This window comes from Phaethon aethereus (genome assembly GCF_964289735.1).
Source record: "Phaethon aethereus genome assembly, chromosome: 7".
Lineage (NCBI taxonomy): Eukaryota > Metazoa > Chordata > Aves > Phaethontiformes > Phaethontidae > Phaethon > Phaethon aethereus.
In genome coordinates, this window is record NC_138583.1 from 26,447,934 (window position 1) to 26,465,153 (window position 17,220).

Below are 17,220 nucleotides of genomic sequence, written 5' to 3' on the forward strand. Positions count from 1 at the left end.
CCCTCAGTCCTTTAAGTGGCATACAGAAAATTTAGATAGGAGGCAAATTACTGCATGAATAGCCAGATTGGAGACTGTGTGATGGGTATTGTTTGCCAAATATAATTAAGTGGTATATTTTAACACAATTGAAAGCCAACAGAAAAGATAATGGTACCAAGCTATTTTAGACAAAATAATTATATTACATCCAGGTAATGGAAATGCCCCAGTACTGAGCTACTCTGAATCTACACACGACGGGTTTAAATAGCAGAGATCTGAATGACATAGGAGAGGCATACAGTATGAAGCAGAAATAAACGGAGGTAAAGCAAGCAAGTAAAGGAGATGCACACATACACAGATGGAGAGAAAAGGAGTGGAGAGAGACAGAAAGTACCTGGAAAGCTGGGAGTGCGCCAGTCCCTGGGTTATACAGGCATCGCAGCGAGGGCATGCTGTCCGCCAGGCTGGAGCAGCCCAGCCACAGAGATCTGGGCATAGAGCACTGCAGAGAAAGGACAACTATGAGATGGGACTGTATGAGACAGGATGGCACAGATTACAGGAACTTTCAAGGCTTTGCCAAATGGCATCAACACAACTGTACCTGGCCTCAAAGACTGAGACATCTTTAAGAAAACACAAACTGCTGACAAGTCTTTTCCTTGGGAGAAGCTTTACAGATGTCACAGTAGCAAGAAAAAGGCACTACAGATTAAGAAAGTAAAATTTTGATCAATTTTCTACACCAATGTGTGTGTTTCTCCAGTAACAAAAAGTTTCTTTCCAATTAATCAGACCTCTTCTCCATGCACAGCCACGCTCCAGGCACAACACAAAGCAAGCAATTTTGCAAGGGAAGCAGAAAAGGAAATGAGAACCTTGAGTGTAATATTGTCAGGGAAAGAAAAGGTTTTTTTATGTTTGTTTTTTCGTCTGTAAAGGTGATAAAAGGAAAAAAACTGCAATCCAATGTGAATAGGAACTTGGTGACACTTTATAAGAGTTTCACGTTTCTGCTTGCCTTGTTATTCATTAAATAAAATACAATTATTATAATAAATTGATTCTGTTCCTCCAAACACAAATAGAAAAAAAAGAGACAAAGCAGCCAATCAAGGAAAATACTAGCCATTTTGATAGTTAAAGCCATTACCCCCTGAAATAGAGAGTTGCTTGTTCATTTTACACCACTACTATTAAATTTAGAGATGCATTATGATAGCAATTGCTTTTACCAGCCACGGAGTTTTTGATGCCATAAACACTGCTGCATTTGTCTAATTACTGGCAAGGCAGGAAAAAATAAGGATATTTTAAATTGGTAGATAGCTATGAAAACAGTAGGATGTGATAGATTAGATGCTAGAGATTTCAAGCCCTCATACTCTTCTTTTTTGCACACACACCCCCTTTTTTTTTAAAGGGGGGGTGGGAGGAAATCTGAGTGGAAAGGGCAGCTGGAATGGGTATGAAATGACAGCTGCCTTTTGAGCCACCATTTCTTACAGCTCTTAAGAGGGCTAGAAAACCTTGCACAATCTTGCACTAAATTAGTATGTAAGAGCAACATAACCCATCCTTGAATGAGCAGAAAGGTGACCACCAACATCCATAATCTTGTACTGCGCAGACAGCCACAGAGAGATTAACCCTGTCTATCACCATGTTCTTTGCTGTACTTTGTTGCTATTTACACTGCTGTTCCAGAAATAGTATTAAAAGACTGCTGGGGAACATAACCTATACAAATGTGCTTATTAGAACTTTATGATACCTTAAAATAAATTCCTCACCTAATTTTTGTTTTTAAAAAAACCCTCTTCACTTTACAAAGATATTGAAACTCGAGAACTTGAGTACTTTATAGTATTACACATCACATGAGTTTGTCAATAATGACCCTCCTGAAGACAAAAAAATTGCAGCCACAGTATTATAACTAGCAACAAAAATCTGAGCCATACTTCCTTGCCTGCCATCCCAACCTCCCAGGAAACAAACATTCCCACATACAAAAACCTTCCAAATGCCAGTAATCTTTTCTTTGTAATGTAATATGTATCACTGCAGCTATTAAAAGCTGTTGTGACAATCAGCCTTAAATATATATATATATATATATATGAAGTGGACATCTATGGTTAAGCATTACATTTACTTAAATCAAAGTGGTTTATCACCCTGCAAGAACATCAGAGTAACAAGGGAAATTAACTACAACATGGTACCTCTGATGATGCAGAGCAAATTCACTAGGTAAGCATCAGCTGCTTACCATCACCTATCCTAGGATTTAAAACATAACACAAAAATAACTATGGGGTGATTTTTTTTTTTTTATACAGACTTATCAAAGTCTTGCCCCAACCATGTAATCCCTCTTCTCAAGCTTTCCCATCCCTTGTGCCAGCTCATGTTTTCGTGCTGTGATAATGAACTCAAAGAGCTGATTGCCATTAAAATTGACTGACAAGATAAAAAAGGTTACTTTAAATATTTGTACTGACCGCAGCATGGAAAGACAGAGAGGCAGGAAAAATGAGGGCCACTCTGTCAGTGGAAAGGTAATCCTATGTTGCCTCAAAGTTTACGTGAGATTATGGCTCAAGTCAGAGTCACTACAAGCTGCAGGTAGGGCACTCCATTGTGCCAGGACACTTGCAAGGTAATGAAATGTCTTCCTCTAAATTGCCACAATAACAAAGGAAAACATTGGAGATCTATTCTGCAGAACTCTCTGTACCTACAGTGGATATCATTACTCACCCATGCACTCCCGCTGCTTAGTATTATTCCAAAATTAGAAAGTATGCAGTAAAAAATTACCAATGCCTTAGATGACTTCTGAATCTGCTCCAGTATGTAACAAAATTTACATTACTGATAAAGTTCTGTTACCTATCTTTAAAAATGAGCATGAAGTTGCACACAGTGTGGGAGAAAATGTCATTCCTGTACTTGCCTTTTACCTACTGAAGGAAGCAGAAACACTAAATTACTGTTGGTGACTGAAAGAGGTTTATTCACAAGCATGAACAAAAGGCCCCAGGTGCTTCAATAGAAACAGCTTGTGTGTAAATCAGATGAGTGACCCAACAGAACAACTTCATTTACAGCCTGATCTCTGAAAAATCTCAACAGCCTCTATCCCCATCCACTGAGCAAGCCACGCGTCAAACACTCACTTTTGTACTGTCAGCTCCACAAACAAGGGACTGGCCTCAACATTCACTACTTGAAAGCTGACTGACAAAATCCTCTCCTGAACTCAAGTCAATCTACATTGATTCTTCAAAACAAAGATACAGAGGCACAGCGTTTGGACTACAGCCAAATGGGAATGCTGATATTGCTTGCTAAGTACTGGGCCAGGATGCAGCAGTCTCTCCACCTTCCTGACTCCTGATAGCATTAATACTTCAGATGTCTGCACAACTTTTGGACCCAGAGACGCAAAGCTTTTAATTTATAAAAGCTAAGCATCTTTAATACACAGAGTGGCATAACACAGGGAATTATTTGACAAAAAAACCCCCACAATTTCTTTTTACAACTGATTTTTAAGTCCCACTCCCTCAACTCTGAAATAAATTTTCCCACTGATGAAATACAGGGAATACAGTTTCAAACAAGACCAGCATCCTCCTCCTGACAGAAGCTGGTACCAGCTGCTCCACTGGTGATTAAAATGGGCTTGTCTTATTTTGAATTAAAATAGGCTAAAAGTATTCACAGTCACTGGCTGAGCTGAGTGGGCAGTAACCATGAGCTGAAGGGAAGCCGTATTTTAACCTATTCAATTATTCTTGTAACTATATTGCAAGAACATTTTTGACTACATCAGATGTTCTGCCTCTAATAGCCTACCCTCTCTTCCAATTTTTTGATGTCCTAAAGACAAATCTCAAAACACACTCCATGGCTAAATTTTTGCCAATGCTAAAAATTGGTTATTTACTTTATTTGCTGTTGCATTACAAGATTATACATTACAATTTCAGACTGGGGTTTTTTTTTAATCAAATTTGTTCTCTTCTAGGCCTTCAGCAAATACAATATACTAGGGGTAACTAACACAGTTTTAGCAAATTGTGTTACAGGTCAGAAATATATCACCTTGTCCTGTAAAACTAAGTGGCTCTACATGGGGAAAAAAACAGAAGTTATTGGACTACTACAATTTACAACTATAGTGCACAGGCGTGAAAATACAAACTCATTGTACTGAACTCGCTGTAAAACAAGAACAACAAAAAAACCAATAGTCTAAGGATATTTTCTTTATTAACACTTTGGAGAAATTAATTAGACAGTAGTACAGAATTACTGTCTTTAATTGCGGTGCATTTTAACATATTAAAGTGTAATAACGTATTATCTCTGCCTGAACCCTGCACTCAACCTTATTATAACCTGCGTGCCTAAAACACCTTTGATTTACAGGCAACATTATTTTTGCATATCTTCATAAGTTAGTGGCAAAGCCAAAAAGGAAACAGATTTTTTTTTTCCAAGGGCTGGTTTTTCGTCAACTGTACATAATACTAAGTACGTCTGCTACTCACATCTATTTCAATCCTTCCCTAGTTCAGAACTACTTCCCTTCTAGTACAGCATCCAGTGCTTAATGAAGATGAACTCTAAAGATAAACCAATAACAATTTCTGCTTCTCTTGGGAGATGGGAATTAAGATCCTGTTCACCCAATATTTTCATTAAGGAGCATAAATAGAATATGACACATGTTGACAAGAGCTGAAGAGTTTAAAGACTGAGAGAAATGGGGCTTTTTCTGGTTGGTCCAGCTGATCATAAGCCAGGGAACTGGGTAAAATTGTACAAAGGAAAACAGAAACACAATCTGTAACTATTACAAAAACCAGGACAAGAGGGGAAAAGAAGTGCTAGAAATTCTACCATCCAAACTGGAGCAGATGAAACATAAGGGATGCTCTGAAGAGTATTAAAACTACGTACACCAGACCTGAGCTTGATATGAGGAAACAGATCTTTACCTACCTCTTTTTTTCATCACTTTAGAAGGAGAATATAGGATACTTGGCAAGTACAATTCTCCCTGAAAGTCTCTTTCATAGTACTGTTCCCTGCATGCTCTCCAAAATCTAATTCTGAGGAATTTTGATCCTTTACAATGCTTTACCAAATGCAGGCTCAGATGTTACTAGGATTCCTAATATTCACAATTATTTTTACAATATAACAACAAATGGGAGAACAAACCCCAATACTTCTCAGTCCAATTCAGTTCCTCTTATACTTTTTGTGGCCACATATTTAACTAAGCCAATGACAAAAATGTAACACACATCACTTTCACATTGTGTCCAATGTGCACTATTCCCGTCATCACAGAATGCAATACATTGTATGAAACATATCAGATAAGGCAGCTGCTATTTACGTTACAAATGATGATCTCATGAAACTTCATAACAATTCCAGAAATTTACTTCTGGCTAAAAAGTTATTTTGGTTCCTTTCTTTGATCCACTTTTCATCCTTTCAACCTCTCACATATACATAAAAATGAAAAGGTATCTCTTATTTTTCCCTCTACTGTTCAGAGAGGTGTTCTCTTTGATTAAATATATATGATAAAGATATAAAAAAGAAAATAAATTCCCAGTGCATCTTGTGTACTTTCACAATTAAAAAAACTGCCATACATATTTCATTTATTAGCTTGGGTAGCACTTGATCACGTAGGCTTCCTAGCTGAGAAAAAGGTATATGATACAACTTCCAAAAAACTGCAAAAACGTAATGAGAAGTTTTTTTTTATTATTTTATTTTAGTAGTTTGTGGGGCTTTGTTTTTTTTCTTTCCCCCTCCTATCCCAACAGTGGATACAAGGCATACGAAATACATAATTACATGAGAGAGCCACCCAGCTTTCAAAGGAGCCATTCCAGTGAATTGTGTAAATAATATGCCTTTAAAAACCCTAAGATATGAATACAGATTTACCAGTTATGGAGCAGTTATATACCTGAGAGACAAGAATACCCATTTAAAAAAAAAAAAAAATCCTGCCTAATTATGAACTTACCAAAGAGACTAGCGTGGCTCAGAGCAAATTAATACTTTTATAACTTTCTCCAAAGTTTTTTGTCTGTTTTCATTTGAAAATAAGAAAAATGTTAAAAGCTCTAAGTCTTAATTAAGCCAGAAACAATGGCCAAAACCCACAGGGTTAGAATTTACACTTCCTTACACCCCAGACAACTCTTCCCTGCACTTAAAACAAGGTAATTCTGACTTTGTCACTGGCAGTTTTTCTTGAACGTCTTTCCATGGTAAGAAGATGAATTTATAAAATAAAGAGGCAACTACAGTACTCCTCAGAGTATGCATGAGAAGGAACTCCCAGGGTTCAACTGGCCCACAAACTGTCAGCTCTTCTAGCTGGAACACATTGCACCAGAATCATGAAGGGCAACATGCAGCTGCTGTCATAACCACTGCTCTTCACAATTTCTCAGCTTCTATTATGTTCAGACATTTTGGTCACATATCCACAAGCATGTATGGGGACGATGAAAGTGGTTTGTGCTCCTGTTTTGCTATAATAAAAGTAACTGAGCTATTTTATTAAAGACCCTTAAAGCATTTCCATGAACTGCAAATCAAGCAACTCAATACCTCACTTAAGGAAAGCTGAGAATATGTTCCTGGGACAACTGTAGGATCTGTCTTCAAAACAATTAGATCTCACAAATAGAGGCTGAAACATGCTACCACGGCTCAATTATAACACTCTTCCTAAATTCCAAACACTGCAAATACTGGACTTCTTACCCTGGTACAGATCACTGACTTCAGTGCAGCAGTTTTCCCCTTCACCCTATGGCTCAGGGGGTTACTACATTGTGCAAGTTTTGCTGTGCACATACAGTTCAAACTACTGTACATGATTCCTTTTCCTTAAGCCTCCCACTTTTCATGTAAAGTAATTTTTCCTCAACATATGTATTATGCAAACTCTTCTCTAATCTTCTGGTAAATCCACAGCTTACAATAACTTTTTACAAGAGATTCCAGTTCACTAACTACTCTTAAATATCAAAGATAAGGGACATAGAAAAAGCTTTACATATTCAGATTATCCAAATAATTTCTTACCTGAATGAGATCCGGGAGGATCAAATCACAGCTTTTAGGTAAATGTTTGTGAAGAAATGTTTTCCCCAAAGTGTAGTTACTGGCATTCAACCTCTGGGACTCCAGATCAACAGAAGTTACACACCCCAGAAAGGGGCCAACTTCCCATCTATAAAGTGTACAAGATTGTCAATTGCCAAGTGCTTGAGGGAACTTGTGTAGATCATATCTGAACTAGACAATACTAATGTTTTCATAATTATAGCTCTTTAATCCATGAAGCTGATAAATCTAAGCCAGTGCACCTGCAGAGCTTTAAAATTCAGATGCCATATCCTTCTTTAAGGAGTATAGCATGCAGAGACTTGTGTGTGCTTCTTAGAGCAACACCAAAGATGGCAGTGTTAAAAGCAAGCCCTACCCAAACTACCCAAAAGTGATCTCAAAGTCTAAAGCATGAAACTATGTGAATGCTTAAAACGGAGATCTTACAGGACCAAGAGCATTAGGCTCTTTTCTAAGCAAGAAAACATAGTTGCTATTAAGCTCCATCAGGTCCAAAATGTGATTTTGCAGCAATTCCAAACAATTTAAAATCTTATTATGCTGTAAGAGATAAGTCTAATTCTTTGACATAGGCACCCTGCATGAGTTTGGGCAGAGGAACACGGCATCTCAGTTCCACACCTGCACAGCAAGGGGAACAGAACTGCCCTGCCTGAGGGAGGGGTCAGAGACTAAGCATGTCCTTAATGATGAAGCTCTGACATATAAACACCAAAAACTGAAATAGGGAGCCGAGAACAGCAAATTACCACCTTTATTATAGAAGGCAGAAAGAGCAATATACCAACTACCTAACCATCAGTTAACCTGAGCAACTATGAGACTTTAAAAAAATATCCAACCCTACTCCAAGAAATGGGTTGAAACCTTTTCCAGCTTGGGACACTTCTACAACTTCAGTCTAGATTTCCGTCACACAAACTGCAGAGAACAAACCTACACTGGTGGAGAGATGAAATGGAGGTTTCATTAGATTTTCCCTCATCTCTAGTTTTATTTAATTCCATGAAAATCTCTCAGGATTTCTGTTATGTTATGCACCTACCACACAAAAGCATTTCAAGGATAACTGATATGTCTGCATAGCACTTTACATTCTCAAAGTACTATATGAGTGCCAAGTATTAATAATGAACTGCAGAAAAAGCTTATTTCTGCTTTCCACCCAAGGAATTACTACCTGAATTTTAAAAAGCATATGGATCCACTGAAAATAGAATATATGTTTTAGAAGTTAAGGAGGCAATATTAAGTGACAAAATTACAAAACCAAAATATTTCCAGAATCATTGCATTTTTCTCCTAGGAAAGTGCAATTCTAGCTGAAGAATGCTGTCTTCACCACAGTCTTGGTTTTTACACTCTCTTTTCCAGCTGACTTGACTGAAGTGCAGACCATTAATATCTGAAGTGCCTTATTTTGATTATACTGGCCTTTGCTGGTACCAATCTAGTTAAGGCAGCACCAAGAAGTTCCAGCATAAAACACATTTACAGGTTTATAATTTCACTCTAAAAATTCTACTCCAAAAGACAGTGGGAGGCAGAAAGGCTCAGCTGAGTGCATTCTATTACATATCCTATGTGATGCATACTTACTCACAATGGTATGCAAAAGGGAGGGATTAGCTTTAGCTCTGAATTACCACGTTTCACAAGCCACCTAAAATGATACTTTTAACGTCCCTGTTTATGTAATCAAAATAATGTTTTCTAAGTGTTTCAGCTAATCAAGAGCTTAATTTCCCCAATTTCACAGCTTGGCTTAAATCATATAAGGTGTCAATATAATACAGGAATTGGAATGTCATGTCTATCGATCATATTTATTCACAAACATTCCCCCTCTTCCACCCCTCAGAAGTCAATTGCAGCTTGTCTTCAAAGGGTCAACATCTAGGTGATGGGATGTTACACACTGCCAGCAGCACAACGCTGCCATTCAAAGAAAGGCTTAAATTAAGATCAAGGCTGAATAAATTAACCATAGGTGTTCACCTTTTTGTAAAATATAAACACTGGAAACAGCTAGAGTAAAGAGAGCTTTGCAGGTTACTTAAAATGCTAGTCTTAAAGCAACATGTATTTCTGGCCATTGGTATTGTATTTCCTCTAGCCCACACAGGAACACAATACAGCTCTCCGCTGCACCACAGCAACATAAAATATAAAAACCTGCCATTCAGGGCAGAGGGTAATGGCATCAGTGTGGGCGACCCATGCTCAGGTACTGTTCAACTATTAGCTCCAGTTTAAGTAGGCTGAAAGTATGCAAATCCAGCCAGCACTGTTTTTAGATAAAATTGTCAGTTTTATGGATATTTATAATATGTGTCCAGTCTTGCAGAACTCCATCTTCCTCCACCTCATCTGTAATATCACCTGCTTTTAGTCCACATTAATACGATGTGTTACTGGGATACTTCTCACATTCTGTATAAGACAGGCAGATCAATACTGAGCTATGCCAAGGAAAAAAAAAAATCATTACGTTAGGATCCTGTTAAAAACACAAACACCAGGAGGATAAATCTGATGCACAGACACTGTTTGATCTGGATGCATATGTAGAGTACTGTTTTTAAATACATCAAAAGGGGCTTTCTTTCCAATATATGGTTCTAAAGTATCCTACAGGTAGGACCTTCTGTGTATATCCTACACCAAGTCAGTGCACCTCAAAAAAATTTAGCCTCTCTGCTTCTCATAAGAGCTCTTTCTTTTGATCCAAAGTTTCCACCCTTTGTATCAACTCCCTTAATCATATACTTCCTGTGGTGAAATCACAGCACTGAAACTGGAATAGCAAAGCTATTTCCATGACAGCATCTGCTGATGACACAAGCTCAGGTTTATAACTTTTCCTTGGATCAAGGAGGAGTAAGAAGATTTAAGATAAGGACTTCATAACCAGCAACAGTAAACTAAAAATCACAGAATCACAGAATCACTAGGTTGGAAAGGACCTTTAAGATCATCAAGTCCAACCATTAATCCAGAACCACCATGTCCCCTAAACCATGTCCTGAAGCGCCACATCCACACGTTTTTTGAACACTTCCAGGGATGGCGACTCCACCACCTCCCTGGGCAGCCTGTTCCAATGCCTGACCACCCTCTCAGTGAAGAAATTTTTCCTAATATCCAATCTAAACCTCCCCTGGCGCAACTTGAGGCCATTTCCTCTTGTCCTATCACTAGTTACTTGGGAGAAGAGACCAACACCCTCATCGCCACAACCCCCTTTCAGGTAGTTGTAGAGAGCGATAAGGTCTCCCCTCAGCCTCCTCTTCTCCAGACTAAACAACCCCAGTTCCCTCAGCCGCTCCTCATAAGACATGTGCTCCAGACCCCTCACCAGCTTCGTTGCCCTTCTCTGGACACACTCCAGCACCTCAACATCCTTCTTGTAGTGAGGGGCCCAAAACTGAACACAGTATTCAAGGTGCGGCCTCACCAGTGCCGAGTACAGGGGCACAATCACTTCCCTGCTCCTGCTGGCCACACTATTCCTGATACAGGCCAGGACGCTGTTGGCCTTCTTGGCCACCTGGGCACACTGCTGGCTCATATTCAGCCGGCTGTCAACCAGCACCCCCAGGTCCCTTTCCGCCGGGCTGCTCTCCAGCCACTCCTCCCCAAGCCTGTAGCATTGCATGGGGTTGTTGTGGCCAAAGTGCAGGACCCTGCACTTGGCCTTATTAAACCTCATACAGTTGGCCTCTGCCCATCGATCCAGCCTGTCCAGATCCCTCTGCAGAGCCCTCCTACCCTCCAGCAGATCAACACTCCCACTCAGCTTGGTGTCATCTGCAAACTTACTGAGGGAGCACTCGATTCCCTCATCCAGATCATCTATAAAGATATTGAACAAGACTGGTCCCAGAACCGAGCCCTGGGGAACACCACTCGTGACCGGCCGCCAGCCGGATTTAACGCCATTCACCACAACTCTCTGGGCTCGGCCATCCAGCCAGTTCCTCACCCAGCAAAGAGTAAACCCGTCTAAGCCTCGAGCCGCCAGTTTCTCCAGGAGAATGCTGTGGGAGACGCTGTCAAAGGCTTTACTAAAGTCCAGGTAGACAACGTCCACAGCCTTTCCCTCATCCACTAGGCGGGTCACCTGGTCATAGAAGGAGATCAGGTTGGTCAAGCAGGACCTGCCTTTCATGAACCCATGTTGGCTGGGCCTGATCCTTTGGCTGTTCTGCAGATGCCCTGTGAGCACTCTCAAAACCAACCGCTCCATAATCTTCCCTGGAACAGAGGTCAGGCTGACAGGCCTGTAGTTCCCAGGATCCTCCTTCCGGCCTTTCTTGTAGACGGGTGTCACATTGGCAAGCCTATCAAACGGAAAATCAAACGGAAAGCAGCCACACAGAAAAATATTTTTTTAAAAGTTTAAGTTCTTCTATTATTTGAGGTTGCCTAATGTGAAAGCGTCCATGGAAAATTCACTGAGCATTCTGGGTTTTTTCCCATCGCCCTCAGTATTTTTCAGAGTCAAAAAAGCATATATGCCACCTGCATCAGAGCACTGGTAATGTAACACAGCAAGAACAGGTGCAGGTCTGTTTGCCTCAGAAGTAAAAGAAAAACAGAACAGCCACACAACCCTCTTCCTATGTGGTAGGTTGAGAAAACAATAAGAAATAGAAACTGATGCCATGCCCTATAGGTCAACAAACTTGAGCTCTGCAAGACGATAATTGCAGAGTTGAGATTCCTCTGAGACACCTTGCCTCCAGCTCAGCAAAGTTTAAATCACGAAAAACATCAGCTTCAGTGTCCCAGCTGACCTTCACCAGTGTGGACTTGGAAAAAGAGAGAGAGAGAGAGAAATGGGTCTCTCGGAGAGAAGCTCCAAAGCACACTTCACCTCTGCAACACATCACTCATCCAAAGAAATGGTTTGAAAATGTAATACAGGACTCAATGCCCATCTTCTTATAGGTGTTCAAGCTCTTCTCAGTTTCACAGAAGTCAATGTAAGTTAACAGCAGTAAGGAACTTGCACAACCAAGTTACTGTTTACTACTTATAAGATACTGCGAGAACACTGGAGAGAATCAAAGCCATCCTGTTAGCACCTGCAGTGAAAATCTGGTGTTTTAAAGGGGTTTTGCTGCTGTAGTTTTTAATTCTTTCCCACTCCACTCAAGTGACTTGGCTCTTTGTTTCTGTCAGGCTCACAGTACCATAGATCCCTTCACCACCATGTTTCATCATTTCACCACTCCAGTTGCCACGACAACAGGATGCAGCTTATCTGTGCTGTTTTCATATTTCCAGTTTTAGTTGCCATAACAACACAATCATTCTGGCTTTCTACAAAAACAGCAACTTTAAGCCACATATTCTCAAGGACACGGGATTCATCATACATGTATCTTCATGAGACAAGGTATTTGTACAGGCTATTTGTAAATTAAGCTATTTTTTCTGAAGGGGGATTTTTCACTCACAAAAGTGAAAAGCTGACAGCAATTGCTAGAGGCAGACTGCTGAGACATCTAAAGCCTGGCCTTTAATAATAGCCAGAGTAATATAGCACTAGGCCACTTCCGAGTGGGGACTCCCCACAGTGTCAGATTGTGTCAAACTACACAATTGTTATGTGATGTGAGTAAGTGTCCATACTTGTTTCACCCAGGCAGATCTGAATTAGACGCTAGATGCAATTCTCTTGAGTTTTAACCCACTGGCCTCCCCATTATTACCAGCACCACCACCATGCAGCTTTGTGTTTGAAGGCCCATTTTAATTCTGTAATTCGAGCTGTTGTTGCAGATTTCTTTTCAGACTCTGACCTTTTTTGCTTTCAGGTGACTGCATTTTGAACTTTTATTTACAGGAAGTGCACATTCGTAAGACTGGTGAGAAAATGTCATACAAACACAGCATGCATAAACACAAAACAGTGATGGCTATGAGGGGTATCAGCTAACATGGCACCATAACTTCATTACACTCTCATTTATGTACTTCACTAATGAGACAAGCACAGGTGTCCAACACAGTCCCTCACATGAGATGAATAACAATAATACAGTCCAACCTGCTTTAGCCATGCTTGGTATCCAGAAGATATAAGTTGGAATCCATCTTTTGGCATGTGTATTCGGGGCTAGGAGAGAATAGACATAAAGAGAGACCTCCTTTTACACTGGGACCTAGCTAACCTAAGTCTAAATTCTGGAGCATTTTAAACAATGCAGATTTTTTAAAGCCACATATGAAGGTTTAGTCCCCAGCTTAGTTCTTGTTTACTCCTCCAGTATCAGCTGCTTTAAGAATACTTTTCTAATAAAGCCACCACCATTTTTATGATTTCCACCATTTCACATTTTAACTCAGTATATATAGGTACTTCTTTAAAATTTCCATACAAATGCACTTAGATAAGCACAGACTCTGTGGTGGGTACAGTAGCAGAGACTAGTGGTCATTAATGCTTTTACCACTACATAAAGCTAAATGGTGTCAAAACAGCAGCAGTTAAGCTATGAGAGTGTTTTTACAGTCACCATTCTCAACATGGTCAGACCAGACATTGGACAACACGAAAAGATTAAGGAAAATCCCTGAAGAGGTGCAGCCTTAATACCAGGGTAACAGGAAACTATACTCACACAGAGCCATAAATTATGCCTCAAACTGATAGCCAAATATAATCTCCTCCCCATTTATTGTTTTCATGCTTTATCACATTGAGGAAAAGACAAGACATCCAATTGCTCTGGAAGCACAAAACGTATATAGCGTAATTTACAGCTAGAAAAAAGTATGCGACAAAAAAATGAAACACTGCCTGTCATGACATTCATTTGCATTTCGAAGATATTCTCACAATCAAGTGGATTCATCTGTTCCCTCTCGCCCCCTAAAAAGGAAATGCTTAGAAATTAAAATCTCATCTAAGCAACCAGTACATCCACAGACACGAAGTCCAGAGATCTCTCTTACTGCTGGAAAATACTTCACAATCCCTTTCTCAATACACTGTACTTCCCCTCCAAACCAGTGGATGTGTGCCCCTACCACTCCTTCTGGAAGGCTCTTTCTCGTTTTCGGAATGGCTCTGTTCAAGGTGAGTTTATCCTCATTTGTTCTTGTGTCAGCACAATGTTTTGTTTGTATAAGCTGTGTCCACCTTGGTACTTCTAACATTAAAAAATACAATTGGTTGTAGAGGAAAAATGTGTCACCATTGAATGACGAACCTTCACAGCTACAGTGGGGAGGTAGTCCAGCCCTGGAATTCGAAGTTAAAACAAGAAGAGGAACAGACTAAAATCTTGCCTCTAAAGAGAAGTACACATACAGAATTTTACAATATACTTTGAACACTAGTTATTTTTGCTTCTCTCCAGTTTGAATTGAAATCCTCCTCAATCTTTCAAAGCAGTAGTAAGATTACGCCCTGGTGTTCTAGCCAGTAATCTCAGTTAAACATGAATTTTAATAACACCATTGTGCTGATAAATTAAAGACAAGTATATCTGGTTACTGCATTCACCTGCTGAGTTTGGACTTGCAATGCTTAACGCATTAACAAACTGTGTTTTAGGGGACGTCACACAGCTAGAAGCATCATGCTCCAAGACCTAATCCTTACTTCAGCACTAACTTCATGGGTGGTTAGTCTATCTACTACTGTAAAATGAGGACAACACTCATTTAACCCACCTCACAGGTTTGCTGGGAGGAACTGATGACATTTCTATGTGCTATGGAAATGGAAGAAACTATATGAAGTGCTATGTATCTAGCAAAAACACTACAGAAACCCACATTTTACTTCTGGCTCAAGTGTTTCAGTTGCTTTTTCAAAGTAGCACAGCTCAGTATACCTACCAAGGAAAAAAAAAATCCTTCATAAACAAGCAGAAATAATGTCCTTTGGAAATCAGTGAATATCAGTCTTGGATCTGCCCAGGTTCACACAACAAATCTGTGAAAAATTACTACATTTCTTTCTGTTTCTGTCACCTAACCTACAAATTAAAGGGTAACAGTGAAGCTTTCTCTTAGGACCGGCAGGCTGCTTAACATTTGTAAAGCCCACCAGTCCAGAATAGTTTGAGTAATTTAAACCATTTAATTTGAAGACCCTGGTCCTGCATATATGTAAGTGCATTAATAGATCTATTGCCATCAAGAGGACTACTCTCATGCAGAAGTGTCTCCAATATCAAAGATAACACTGTATTTCTATTTAGTCAACTCTTACCAACACAAGTTCTTTGTGACTTCAAAATAAAGTTCCTTGAGTATTAGCAATAAAAGTAATCAGGACTTTCAGCAGATTAGCAGCTAACTGTAAACTTGACTTATTTTTCAATGCTGACAAGTTACATATACAAATAGGAGAAACTAAGACCCACTATCCATCCCTCAGCACCATACTTGCAAAAATCCCTCTGAAGTATGTCTCCTCTACGTTTGATAAGCCCACCCTCATCTAAGAAAATAAGCTAGCATAGAATCTTTGGGTTAGAAGGGACCTTTAAAGGTCATCTAGTCTAAACTCCCCTCCTGCAATGAGTGGGGACATCATCAACTAGATCAGGTTTCTCAGAGCCCCATCCAACCTGACCTTGAATGTTTCCAGGGATGGGGCATCTACCACCTCTCTGGGCAACCTGGGCCAGTGTTTCACCACCCTCATGGTGAAAAATTTCTTCCTTAGATCTAGTTGAAATCTACCCTCTTTTAGTTTAAACCATTACCCCTCGTCCTATTACGACAGGCCCTGCTAAAAAGTCTGTCCTCATCTTTCTTATAAGCCCCCTTTAAGTACTGGAAGGCTGCAGTAACGTCTCCCCACAACCTCTCCTTCTCCAGGCTGAACAAGGCCAACTCTCTCAGCCTGTCCTCGTAGGAGAGGTGTTCCATCCCTCTGATCATTTTTGTGGCCCTCCTCTGGACCCTCTCCAACAGGTCCATGTCTTTCTTGTGCGGAGGGCTCCAGAGCTGGATGCAGTACTCCAGGTGAGGTCTCACCAGAGTAAAGTAGAGGGGCAGAATCACCTCCCTCGACCTGCTGGCCACACTTCTGATGCAGCCTAGGGTATGGTTGGCCGCCTGGGCTGCAAGTGCACACTGCTGGCTCATGTCCAGCTTTTCATCCACCCATACCCCCAGGTCCTTCCTCGGCAGGGCTGCTCTTAATCCCTTCAGCCCCCAGCCTGTGCTGGTACCAGGGGTTGCCCTGATCCAGGTGCAGGACCCTGCCCTTGGTCTTGCTGAACCTCATGAAGAGAAGCAAATTTTACCAGTATAAGGTATGTCACTACACATTAAAGCAGCATATTTGTACAAGTGAGCCCCCACTCATATCAAATGCAAAGGCTGATAGAAAAGCATAATTAAAATCTCTGGAGCTCTCACAAGCATTTAATACACACAGACTCACCACTGGCTAAACTTTTACAGCCAACCTCCTAAATGTTAAATTTCTGTGGTTCTCCTAGGTACATTGTGAATTACACCCAGGAATGTCTCCTTCAGCAAAAACAAGCAATTAAATAAGTACATCTGTTTAAAATTTTCCAAATTTCAGTGTCCAAATGACAGCAGACATGCAACTACAAAACTACAGAAGAAGAACTCATACATGCTTGGTAACTTAAAAAAATAAAATAAAATTGCCCCTCTTCCCCAAGCCTTTAAAAGGTCTGGGACACAGACAACTGCCTTGTTTGAAAGTTGTGCTATTTTATCAATCATCGCTAAAATCTTGCATGATTATGATCCATTCAAGGCAATTCTATCAGCAATACAATTAATTGCAAGATATACTCATTTTTGTATTTTCATGAGCACACCCATTTATCCTCATGGTTTAATACTATTCATAAGCATAGTATTTTCTCTTAGCATCTGCTACAGCATTTTCCATGACTAGAAGTTAGACTGCTAGGGTAATTTTCCTCCCTCCTTCAATATACATCTCAAAAAGTAAATCTGAAAAAAAGCACTCTAACCGCTAACTTCTATCATGTTATTTTGTGAATATTTCACATTTTTATCTAGGTGACT

The 17,220-nt window shown here is 40.0% G+C and overlaps 1 protein-coding gene across 5 annotated transcripts in view; it reads right to left on the reverse strand.

The window, feature by feature from the left end:
- BTRC (beta-transducin repeat containing E3 ubiquitin protein ligase) overlaps positions 1 to 17,220 on the reverse strand; it is a gene marked incomplete at its 5' end in the record, with an annotated part of 119,434 nt that overhangs the window by 88,767 nt on the left and 13,447 nt on the right. For 2 of the 5 annotated variants that reach the window (XM_082002099.1, XM_082002098.1), the window contains one exon: positions 383 to 490. The exons of 1 other annotated variant lie outside the window; for it this stretch is intronic. In XM_082002099.1, the coding sequence (XP_081858225.1) occupies positions 383 to 490 (108 nt within the window). Of the gene's footprint in view, positions 1 to 382; positions 491 to 13,234; positions 13,304 to 13,808; positions 13,863 to 17,220 lie in introns of those variants that run through there. 2 more of the 5 variants (XM_082002096.1, XM_082002097.1) reach the window with 2 other exon arrangements.